The sequence below is a fragment of the Gallinula chloropus genome, assembly GCF_964237585.1.
Source record: "Gallinula chloropus genome assembly, chromosome: 5".
NCBI lineage: Eukaryota > Metazoa > Chordata > Aves > Gruiformes > Rallidae > Gallinula > Gallinula chloropus.
In genome coordinates, this window is record NC_140090.1 from 19619316 (window position 1) to 19632506 (window position 13191).

Consider the following 13191-nt stretch of genomic DNA (forward strand, 5'->3'; position numbering starts at 1 on the left):
ACCTTTCATAAAACGATGAGTGTTTGTCTTGGTAATCCTATTCTGTATTTAACTTAATTTCTGCATATATAAAATTTATTTTCTTTTATGCTGTATCTATTTAGGAAAGATATATGCTCCCTTCTTTAGTATACATCACGTGAAAGTTTTTTCATTGCTCTGGAAGATGGCTTGAACATGTGCTATCTACACATGTAGATAAAAAAAAGCTTTTCTTTTAATGTATCCACATTATATACATAAAAAGCTATTAGAAAGAAGCAGCTAAATTGATCAATACAAGGCTTGAACTATGAACTTCAAGTGTACCTACAGAACCTGAATATCAATTGCATTTATTAAACAATAAAGAAGGGGGAAGGAATAAGTCTATTCTTAAAGCAAAACCGGAAAAAAAAAGTGATTATGCAAGCAATTTCAACTACCTAGTTTGAATATGTCATCATTAAATTTAAAAGTGTCTGACATGCTGCATAGTGAAAAAAATTCTACTACAAATACAATTAACGATTAAAAAAACAATTACAAAATCCAAGAAATGCTACTCACAAACAAAAATGAAAGAAACACAGGGTAAACTTGTGACCCTTCAAAGTAATTTAAAAAAATAATTATTGACTTAAGTAAGGCAAGGATTTCACCTACTAACTCAGAAGGACTCAATTCTGTCAACGCATCCTATGCTGTATATTCTATTCATTGGAAATGCTGTCATGAATAAGAATATAAAAGGATATAGTACATACGTGAATTCATCTAAAATAAGAGTTGCTCCAATAAGCAGACCAGGTTTCAAACAAGTCACAATCCCCATTTAGAATTACTTGTAACGTGAATTTCACATCTAATTGGTGAAATAATTTTTGACCACCTATGAAATGTTGCTAATTCTCAAAAAGCAAACAAATAACCCACACCAAAATTTGAACAGAGTATTGCATTACGATATGGAGAGCCCTCAGATTAAAATCTTCCTACTAAATTCATTTTTGACATATTTTAACACATCCAATTTGCAAAAATAACCTAAAGCAAGTCCCAATTAATCCATACTGCCTACCACAAGTGACTGTGCATACAGAGTTGTGTCTCATAACAGTCACACTATCAATATAGTGACAGACTACTTTTTTTAGGTTTAAGACCTTCATGGCAGAGGTTGAACCTCTCTCTGATATACAGAGACATTCAATATATGACAGAGCTAATAATTTTAAATAGCACATGCTAAATGAGTAAGAGACAGGTATACTTTTAGTTTGGTTTTGAGGCTATTGAGATGCTCTGATTTTAAGTCATCAGCCAAAATACTTCTTCACTTTCAATGAAAGTCAAGAAAAATAACATACTTGAAAAACATGTTACCTGCTTACAGCTCAATCTACTACTATAAAAGTATCAGAAATTATTTTTTTAATCACTAGTAAGCATTGACTTATTAAAACTAATGTCTCTCTTGATAACTGACCAAGCACATCACAAATAATAATGCAAGCTCCTTCACTTGTGTTAATGAAAGTTTCCAAGGAAATAGCAATACCCCATAAACAATTTACCCAACAGCTTCTGCTGAAACACGCATGACAGCTGCACAATCCACAAAGGTATTCTCTATTTTGTGCCTTGTAAGTTTTATTTGACGAAATATAGTTACATAGAGAATACATGTAGAATAGCAACAGAGGAGAGTTTGCAATGCTTTTTCAAGCTATCAAAATGGGATGTAACTATATATTTTAAATTATTCTTAATTGACAAGCTCTGTACATGTTCTACATATCATAATATGTTTTATTTCTAGGGTTTAAGGATGTTCTATTCAATAATATGTAGCAAAAAATTGAATGTTTATATTAGACTGCAAAATTTATTTCCTATTTAGGTGGCAAAAGTGAAGCTGTTTTCATTAGATATGCAGAATCTTTTGAGGTTTGTAAAACTTATTTAGAGAATCTAGCACATTCCAATTATACTTAATTTGAAATTTTTTTTTACTAGATTTGGGATAGTCTTAACCTCCTACCTAGCACCTACTTGTATAAATATATAACTATAAAGACGAACGCTTGAAGAATTGGTTAATTAATGTTTTTCATTTACTGGTGGATGCTAAGGTAGAATTTATTATATAGATACAAAAATAATTTGTAATTTCTATATTTCTTTTAGTTTCACCTTAAAGATCTTGTGTTACCATGTTGCCTTTCCAATCATTCTTTGTTCCCAAAACTCACATATAACAGTTGTTGTCTTAAGACCAGCTAAAGTTCTTCTATTAATTAATTTTTCTTGTGACAAGCAAACAAGAGTGATGTGTGTGTTTCCACCTTTATTACTCATTTTTCCCCTCTTTGAGAAGTAAGACGATGATCCCTGATATGGTCATTCTGTGAAATTATTCCTGCTGTAAATTAAAACCTTCTGTCCGCTTAAAAGATGACTAACACTGAGTGACCTACCATATTTTTTTTTTCCAAAGGCTACAGTAGCCTTCAAGCTAACAAATCATACTACCCAGTCTAAATTTTCCTACTCATTAAGTCTGACCATTTAACTCTTTTTTTACATCCATTTGTTTCACATTACCAGTTCCTCAGTATTCTACAGGGCCTGCTGTTAAGTATGTGCTGAGCAGGGCAGCACTCCACCTTTTAAGGAAACAGGGTCTCTCACCTGAAATACCCAATAAAGGTATTAACCAAATCTATTGCATTTTGCTTGGTTTGGCACTCCTTAATTCTGAAGGAATGTGCAAGTTTCCACATGTCTGAATTGGTACACATCATTTAATATCTCATAAGGAAAAAGAGGTTATTAACCACATTTTGAGTGATTTGAAACGAGCAACATATCCAACAATGACAAAGAGCTATGCTCCCACAACACAGCCAATGCTAAATTCTGAGCCTTGCCAGCTTATCTTCATTCAAAGATTACATACCTGTAGTATCCCAGAGTGGCTTACAGCTGCGTTGGTCTCACTTGGAAAAGATATCATGTGATCTGGAAAAAACCCCTGTAACAATATTTTGTATCAAAGTTCTGTAAAAATAAACATAAAACTTCCTATGTCTTTTGGAAGTTAAATTACAGTTTGCAATGTGCTTTAAAACACTGAAGATTCTCTCATCCAACACTTTAAGCTTACCTTAGTATCATTCTTAAATTTGTGACATCCTATATATTATTTGCTAAAAACTTAGAATTCTGAGAAAACATCAATGGTCTCTGGAAGCAAAAAGGTTTTACACACCACCAAGTCGTATTGTAGTACTTGGCCCTCAGCCATTGTTTTTCTAATAGTAGTTTCTATCACTGTTGACATACAAGACTCACCTGGGGCTGCAATATGCTACTAAGTAGGGAGAATACACACCACAATGCTGATTTTTTTTCTCATTATACTAGAAACACAGTAAAATACTTAGGAATAAATTTCATTAATAGAAAAATAAATATAATCAGTCGGTTTAATTGTCCATTTTGTATTCAAGGAATATTAATTAACATCAAAATCTGACTACATCGATACGGTGTGGTTAAACAGAACATATTTAAAATGCCAATTTCATTACCACCGAAAACTCAAGGTGCCATTTATTGGACAGACTTGCAGCTAAAAAGTCATGAAGATAAGAACCAGCCAAGAATCTGACCGTTACTAATAAAGTTTTCTCAAAATTTGGAGAAGTTTGATGCTTACATTCCCTTGATGATCCAAGGTTCACTAACTTAATTTTTAATAAAATCGACCTACTGGTAAGAGTTAATTCATATCAACTCATTTCTGATGAAGCATTCTCGCTATATGTAGGACCACCCAGAGAATGACTCAAGAGGAACTGTAAGGACTCCAACTAGCCACAGTTGCTGATGCTAGGCACAGCTGCATGAACACTCCTCAGCTGGTTCCACTCACTGGGTAGCCAACATACAAACATCTTCTGAAATCTCTATGAACTGTTGACCATGTGTGCTGGTTTTGCTGGCATAGAATAACTCTTCATAGCAGCTACTGTGGGCTATGCTTTGGATTTGTGCTGAGAACAGTGTTAATGACACAGAGATGCTTTAGTTACTGATGAGTAGTGCTTACATAGAGTTGAAGCCTTTTCTGCTTCTCACCCCACCAGTGAGTAGGCTGGGGGTGTGCAAGGAGTTGGGTGGAGATAGAGTGGGTACAACTGATGTATATATTGGTCAGTTCTCCAACCGACTGACATATGATGTCATGCTCAGCATATAAAGATGGGGGACAAAAGAAGAGTGGGATGCTCTTGAGTGATGGCATTTGCTTTCCCAAATAACCATTATGCAGGATGGAGCCCTGCTTTACTGGCAATAGCTGAACACCTGCCTGCTGGTGGGAAGTGGTTTTGTTTTGCTTGTGTGCGCGGCTTTTGCTTTACCTAGTAAACTGTCTCTATCTCAACCCACAAGTTTTCTCGCTTTTGCTGTTTTGTCTCCCCCATCCCACAGAGCAAGTGGCTCTGTGGTGCTTAAATGCTGGCTGTGGTTAAACCATGACATCATCTCAAGCTTAGAAATTTTCACTAGTGCAGCAGTATCTCAGTGTCAGAGAAGTACACAATTTGCACAGAGAAACACTGTCGAAGCAAGAACAAAAACCCTCAGATCTCTCGTATCTTTTGGTATCTTAATATTTACCTTTTTGACCTTTTCACAGGTAGATAATTTGTGTTCCCTTCCACTGTTCCCCTTTCAAGTCCTCACACATTTCTGCTATTTCTCCCTTTGAAATCTGAAACAAGCTGGCTTTACAAGAGACAGTATTAGGAGCGATCCAAATACGCCAAGCATCTGAGTAACCAGATGGCGAGTTTCTTGTGCTGAGCCAGGACTGCTTCCCTGGCCTCTGCCATCAGCCAAGGTCTCAATCAGCAGCACTGGCCTTTGGCATCCTTGAGTTGTAAGTTGTCTCTGCTTTCTTTCCATTCCTTACAAACACTAACTCTGGCTTCACTTCCATTTACTCTAGTAGGTTATGGCTGCTCATGGCCTTTTTTGTCAATTGTCATTTAGCTGCAGCTGTGAGAAGGTGCCATTGGGCAGCACTGGCTGCAACATTCCATTTTCATTTTATCAATTAAATCACCTTTGCTATAGACATCCCTTCCTTATGTTGTTAGGTGTTTTGTTGTCACTTGATGGAAACTTCACTCAGTTTCAAAAATCTGATTTTGTCATAGGTCCATGTGAAAATGTCATAAAATTAAGCCCATGTCTGCCCCCCTCACCCAAGTATAAACATAGATATTTTACAATTGCAAAAAAGGAACTGGACAACAGTTACACACACTACAAATATTCCTATACATTCCCTCCTAATTATCCCTTTTGATACATGCTATACAGCTTTACACTCTGCCTATCTGTAACAGAAAAAACTTTTTGGCAGCAACAGCAATTGCACCACTTCACAGAGACAATGTTAGAACTTACCAGTGGATTTTTAAAAAACTCATACTTGGCATAATTTTTTCTAAAATAGAATTTGTTTTCCTCTTCCATTCCCCAGTTTGACTGGATTTCCATCACTAATTCATGGTCCTCTATAGCTCTTCCTGTAAAAAATCCCAAATAGATTTAAAAAAGTCCAACATATAACCTGCATCTTAAGAGCCTGGGAGGAGAATGTAAAAATACAAAGGTCATAATAGAAAAATATAATTAAACTAATACAAAACATGAAACAATCAATCTGAATGCAGTCCATCAATCAGGTCCATGTTACATTGAATTACTATTCCACCTCAGTAAGGTGCAATGAAACACACTTACAGGAAAGATAGAGAATTTAAGAACTTTTCTGGACAGGTGCTGTGCATGTTTATGTGTTGCAACTCTGACTAAAGCAATGACTTGTCATAGTCCAGAAAGTTAAGCAAAAATCCTGAAAGACTATGGATAATTTCTGTAAAATGTTATTTATACTGCCTTTGTTTTAAAATAAATTTCAGCAGCTTATGAAGTCATGTTACAAATAAAAGGATGAACATGCTTCCACATGAGCATACAGTTTTTCTGTCCACTTGTACATTGTTGTGGACTCAAACTAATAAGAAGAAGAGCGAGTTGAACAAAGCTGTAGATTTTATGTAAATGATCATTGGCACCTCAAAGTTTAAATTTACTCTCCCACAATGTGTTGCACATTAAAAATAGGTTGGAGATCTAAGCTTATGTCTCCCTGCCAGTTATGGGGTTTTAACATCCAATTCTGAGCATGGTTTCAAAAGGAAAAAGCAATTAAAATTACATTATAAAAATCATGTAGCTCACAATTTTCTGATCACATTTTCTACACTTCATTGCATTATCATAAGGGATCTCGTGATATACCTTAAATGAATGTTCATACTCATATAAATTCCTGCTGTTAGAAACTTTTTTAAAAAATCCTAAGTGATAAAAAAGTAGTATAGATTTTTTTTAAAAAAAACCAACTTTATTAGGCATAGCATTAATGTCAATGGTAATTTTTTTGCAAGTGGTCCTGGCTAAATAAAGAGCCTAACTTTCATAAAGTCTAGCATGCATAATCTTCTAAGAAATAAAAATGTAAAAATCAAACCTCAAATTTGAAATCATTAAAGCCTCTTTAGAACTACAGCATCTTCTCTTGCTATCTCTTTCACCAGTCATTGCTTCATGCTTCACTGTCTGCCCAGTCTGGTGGGTAAGAGCTTTACTGTCACCTGCAAATTTATAAGCTCTTTCTAGAAGTCTCCAGCTAGCAAATTTAGACACAATACACTCATACAGCTAATTTTCACATCAGTAGGAAAATATCAAGCTCATGACTAGTAAAAGACAAAGCACTCTCATGATCTAGAGAATAGGTAAAAGTTAAATTTCCACTGAATTTAATGCATTCTTCATTGAATTTAACTAATTCTTGAGCTCATAAAGAGAGAGATTAAGGATGCTACATGAAATTCATTATGTAACCAGACCAAATGAAAGAAATAAAAACATAAAGCAATTCAGAAAACAAAAAATGTCCTAAAAATACTGAAAGTAAAGTAAGCATTTAAAAATCTTGCACAGGCTGCGCTGCCCCAAAAATACATTCTTCTGATGCAGGGGTAAAGTGATATTGAAGAACTGAAGCTTTTACCCAAAACCAGTATTTTCTTTTCCTTTCAGTTTTATAGAGAGAAAGTGCTCCTCTGGGATGACATTTAAAACTCTTAAATGCTTGGCATTATGACATTTAAGAAAATACCATTTCCTCAAGACTTACTTCTTGGTACAAAAAAATGAGGCATTGCGCATCACCCCAGTGGATGGCTAGGAATGCTGGTGTTTACTTTTAAGGTGTCACATCCCAGAATATCTTAGAACTGATCCAATTTACTTTATTGAAGGAACCGAAACACTGAGTTAGTGCCCTCCAAAACACATCCCTGTAATCAAATCCCTAAATGTCGCCATGAAAAAGCTGTACTTGGGTTTTTTTCTCTTCCAGCTTGACTGTAGAGTTTCTATGGTTCCCTCTACTACCTTTTCATTACTACCATCTTTAACATGAGGAGCACCTACTACAGTCCAAAACAAGTCTCCCTAACTTTGTAAAGTATCTAAAGCGCATGAGAGAAAATTTGATATTGAAGTGTATGAGAACACATTTCAAGTAGACTCCTCCCCACCTGTACAGCCAGGAAAAAAAAATTAAACTAAGTCAAACACCAAAAAGCCATTGCCCAGTACTATTGCATGGACAGTGCTTTGTGAGACTTCCCACAGGCTACCTAAAATAACTCAGACAGTGAAATCAAAATGAGAGACTGAAACATAACAATGACGTGCCTGGCCAAGGTGTTATCACCTTTTCAAAGAGGACCTCTAGAACAGACATCTATTGAGCTGCAGAAGCAAATGGGAAAACTGTTTACAGTCAACACAAAAGTTTCTTACTAGAAAAGGAAAAAACTCAGAATGAACACAGCATTTTCCTTGAAAATAAAAACAGCTATGGAAAACTCATCTGTTTCTACAGCCTGCCCTGTACAGGGGAATTGCAGTGGAATTACAGGATTCCAACACCAAGGTATCCGGTGGGATTGATGACATGGCAGCATCCAATACCAGGCATTCCTCAGCTGCCTTCAATAATCTTAGGTAGAAAACCACCAAGAATTTTTTTAATTCAATAGGTTGAGGCAGAAAGGACACATACCAGAACCACACAGTTCTGACATATATTGCGATTTATAGTGTTGTAATAACAGTTGTACTTCAGATATTTGAAACAGAGCCCAGGCTACTGCAAAACTTTGGAGGTGGGTAGGAAGCAGAGCATGCCTACTGCTGAGGCAGTGGCAGAGGGTGGGCACACTGCATGGGTGCTGCATGGCGGGCAGTCAGGGAGTACCAGCCGGTGCCTTGGGGAAGCAACAGGTGGGGGAACCATCTCACCCCGAGTCAATACCACCTGGGTCAGCACTTGCCAAGCAGTAAGGACATAATCATGTTTAATGTTCAACAGTATAGTTCCACACTGAAGGCCATACAGGTTTGTGAATGCAGGAACACACAGACAATGTTTTATGTTTTGAGTGGGATTTGGTTGTGGGTTTTTTCTTTCCTAACCTTCACTTGCAGTTACCTCCACACAGCAACGAAGGCACACTCCAGTGATGTAATTAATGTCTGTCTTGATTAAAAGCGGAACACTACACTCCGCTCACTAAGATTCATGCAATCATATCTAATTCAAGAGTATTCAGACAGCTGTTAGATATTAAAGAAAATGTTCCCTAATTGATGAATGAATTATTAATCCCCATCACACTGGAATTTACACAGAGACACACACTCGCTTACGGTACTTCTCCTTTCTACATCCATTCATTTAACTTGGGAGCAGAAACCAACTGTCCAAAAACCAACCGTCCATGGTTAAAGTATATATAAAAAATAACAAATAGCACACAGTCCAAGCCTAAATGGGAAAATGTTTGTTCATGCTACTCATTCAGTGCTTCAGAACATAAATTAACCAAGTCAAGATCAATATGTTAAACCTTTCCAACAACACTAGATATAACAGTATCATAAAAATAATCCTGTTACTTTTCACAATTATTAAAAAGAAAAAAAAAAATCTCAAGTTTTTCCCTCCCTTGGCTAGTAATACTGAATTGCTATTATCATTATCCAAGAAATAATTTTATTTTTCAAATTAACAGTTCACCTTTTTCCAAACCTATGCCAAAATCAGCTGGAGCAATAAGACTATATGGCCAATGCAGGTCTTCAGACCTGCGTGCCAGCAAATTTGAGAATTTCAGAATTTTAGGAAAAGCAACTTCACTAATGATTTGATACTGAAATCTTCAAAAAATATCCTTCAGAATGAAGCAAGCGTATCATGCAAATAAATGAACCTGGAGAAACGATGGGACTATTGTTCTGGCATGGTTTGTCAAAAGTGTCTTCTTCAATAGTTACTACACCACTTAAACACCAGCCACACTATAAAATACAGAAAACACTTCTACTATTTATATAGTAGTGTTGTCTAAAGCCATTTTTATACCTCCTCTTCTGTAGCAGTCAGTCATTTACAGCCTCGACCCAGATTTAGCGCTGACCTTTCTCTGAGCTGGAAGCATCTTACAACTGATACATTCAGTGCAAGAGCTTATAAATATCTTTGAAATGTTACAAAGCAAGAAAAAAAAAAGAAAAACGTTTGTGGCTGCCTTCATAGGATAAAGGAGCAGAAAAGGGCAGAAAACAGTTTTAGCTTTTGTAGTTCATCTTTAAAATACGTCTGTTAAACATAATACAGTTGGAGATGCACAGTCAAGTTTATTTTACACAAATGTCCCTAGACATATACAGAGAAAAAGAGTTTAACAATAGCTTTTAGCCATATATAAATATCCACTGTGGGTGGGGGCAGTTTTGGTGAGGTTTTTTTTGGTGGTGGTGGTGTGTTTTTTCTTTAAATCAACAGTACTGGATTTACCAAGTACTAGGGCAGTCTCTGAGAATTAAGTACTTAAGGGAATTTTCTGGTTATTTTAGAATGCATAGAGGCTGCCCCAAAACATCCTCTTTCTCAAGTCACTCTTTATATTATCATCTGGAACTGCCCTTGAATTTGTACAAGTACTACCTTTGGTAACCCTAGGACAGTGCCGAAATTCAAGAATAATATGGAAACTTTCAGTGACATGAAATTAGGACCAGATTTTTAATGGTATTTGTCTTTCAGTAGATTTTTCTGATATAACTCCCTAAAAACCAAACACAATCCTGTACCAAAATGTAATGCTGTAAAAAAGAAAGAAGGCTGTTTTAGTATCAGTTCAGTATGATATCCTAGCAGTAGGCTTAAACTCATCTTTTGCTGAGTGAAGTCTTTCCTGTGTTCTGCAGTTTTTACATCTCTGCAAACATCCCCTTTCCTCTATACGTTTAATTTGTGTCAATGTGTTTTTATGCTGCAAAATTACATCTGTGCACTACAAAAAGGAACAGAGGCCAGAAGTTAAAATTATAGTTGTCATCTGAAACCACAGATTACACCTTTTCAACTGTACAATAGAAAAAAAGAATTTTACTACACTAGAGGAGCACTGCTGATGTAAAGGAGTACAGAGCATTTAATTTCCAGCAACTTAAAATACTAAGCATCAAGTCATTTCAACACAGTTCACTGGTCCATAATTGGAAGTTTAGAATGGTTTGGTTCTGCTTTTTTAGTAGTCTTGTCCCAGAGTTCACAATAAATCTAGGCAAATATTGTATGGAAGGAAAATACTGACAATGTACTCTGATGTTGTTTCTGAAGACCAAGTCCTATTTTCCAGATGGGATAGCACCGTCTAATCGCTTTCTGTCCCTGATGTCACATTTCACACAGGTATGTTGGGAACAACCACTGGTTTATTTGCAATGAAAATAAGTCTTGCTAGAGATAAGCAGGAAATACCAGTCAAAGAGGAAGAACTGCTAGGGCAAATCAAGGAAGGGCGAGGAAGGGAATGCAGTAAGAACATTGAGGGTCAATGTCTTCCAAATCACTCTTACATATCAGTGTGAGGCAAACGTACTATGACAAAATGTACTTGATAGCTATGCTTTCAAAAAAAGAGAAACAGCAACAAACTTCCAAAAAAACAAATTCACATGAGTATTTCCTATCATTTTGCTTTGAATCCTTTCTATTACAATTGCACTTCTACACAAAAATGAAAACCAAACACCTTTACTGATGGATCACTATATAGCATTAGTCTTACCTAAACCTGTGTGGCTAAGTTGTTCAAACAGAGTCCAGCTGTGATCATCAGTATAGCGATTCTTCAATACCAAGAGCTGACATACATCCCTGGCTGTTATATCACTTGGTACCTCCAAAGCTCTGCTAGTATCATCTTCACTATGTACTTTAATTACCTGCAATAAATTAAAAAAAAAGCTAGAATATCCATAAATTTTACATTTTTATTTAGTGTGTCAAAATATGTTCTTCTCTCAGCTTCATGACTGAGACAAGAACCTATACACACTGCAATACGAAGAGTCATTTCTCTCCAGTGCAATAGAGAACAAAGCAGCTAGACAAGAATATCCCACTTCTAAATTTGGCTACTGGACATCACTTGCCACAGGACACTGGACAGACTGGTGCATTCACTTTAAAAAAAAAATGTAGTGGAGAGGTAAATAAACATGGTGAAATTCTGCATTCTTATATAAGGTAATGAAAAAAACACAGAGGATAAATACTGAAACTCAAGAACTCTATGACTGAAGAACTGTAGAAAGAGTTGATAGAGTTAGTCCTAATTCTACAAACAATAAAAACAAGAAGTTACAGAGCTGTATCAAATTTTGACAAGCAAGAGCTGGAACTATTAGTAAAAAAAGGCATACACCTACAGAATAAAAACATCGTACGTGGGAAAGAACTACCATCATATGAGGACCAGAAAAGATAACAAAACTTTTTAGAAGATGTACATGGAAAAAACTTACCACAAACTAGACAACTTGTATCATTTTACCACCTCAGTTTTTTAAAGTTTCTTTATTCCATTATGTACGATGTGAGCAAAGGAGGCAATATAAACTCACAACTTTTTCAACACTGGTACACATTCAGAGTCTTGAAGAATGGGTGTCCATCAAGTTCTTGAAGAGGTGAAGCTAAACCTACTCATGCTTTGTTCCAAATGAGAAACTCCAAAAGAGGCTGAGGAAGTCCTATTGCATATTGACTGTTTGAAAGAAGGCACGACAGCTTAGGTATTTTTTTCTCTTTTTCTTTCTCTGAAGGAGAGTGAATCAAATGACTCAGATGAATCAGTGAATGGGATGGAATTCATGCAAATCACTGATGACCTGACTTCATAAACTCCGCACAGTGATTAATCCCATTAAAGTCAACATAGAAGGGTTGGGGATTTTTATACAAGTATAAAATAATTTCATACTACTCATAAGAGTAAAGAAACTCAAGACTTTTAGATTTCCTCTATTTCTCATGTTTTAAAAGCAGACAAAACACAAAAAGATAAAAATATTGAGGCTCCTGGCACAAGGACCAACTCTCATCTGTGGTACTGTGTCAGATTAGTAACATAATTCTAAAATAAAACAGATGTTTGAGATTTTCTTAGAAACATAAATAGTCAGGTAAACTTGAGCAGGTATAGAAGATTTGATGCAACGTTAAACATATCATAAAAGTCTTCCAGGTACTCCGAAACACACTAAGTGATACAATCTGGAACGCATCTTTTTTTACTCTCTATATTTTCAAACAAGCGTTTTCATCCAAAACCCATTCAATGTCATGAGATTGGGAAGTGAATACATTAATTCATCTTTAAGAACTGGATTTATTCTCCAATATTTACATTTTCCAGTAGCATGAAGTAACACTGAGCAACACCACTCTGCCAAATGAGGCTGAGTCTCAATGCACATGTGCAGTGCCTACTGCATACTGTGCCAACAGAAAAACCAAGCAGCTCTCTTGCTAGGGACAATCTGGCCACAGCAGCAAGGAACTCAGCACAGGTTCAACTATCCTGTTTGTCAAAGCACAGACATCCTCAACACAAAGGGAATCCAAGACATTTTTAATGTCTTCTCTCAATTTATTCAATTTATCCATATTCATCAGAATACAGGACCCACCTCACC

At 36.0% G+C, this 13191-nt stretch overlaps 1 protein-coding gene across 1 annotated transcript in view; it reads right to left on the reverse strand.

Annotated features, from left to right (window-relative positions):
• Nucleotides 1-13191, reverse strand: part of GRB14 (growth factor receptor bound protein 14) — a 47213-nt gene that overhangs the window by 16803 nt on the left and 17219 nt on the right. The window contains exons 2-4 of the mRNA XM_084265040.1: nt 11280-11436; nt 5464-5585; nt 2942-3016 (exon numbers count right to left, since the gene is read on the reverse strand). Coding sequence (XP_084121166.1) covers nt 2942-3016; nt 5464-5585; nt 11280-11436 — 354 coding nt within the window. The remainder of the gene's footprint in view (nt 1-2941; nt 3017-5463; nt 5586-11279; nt 11437-13191) is intronic.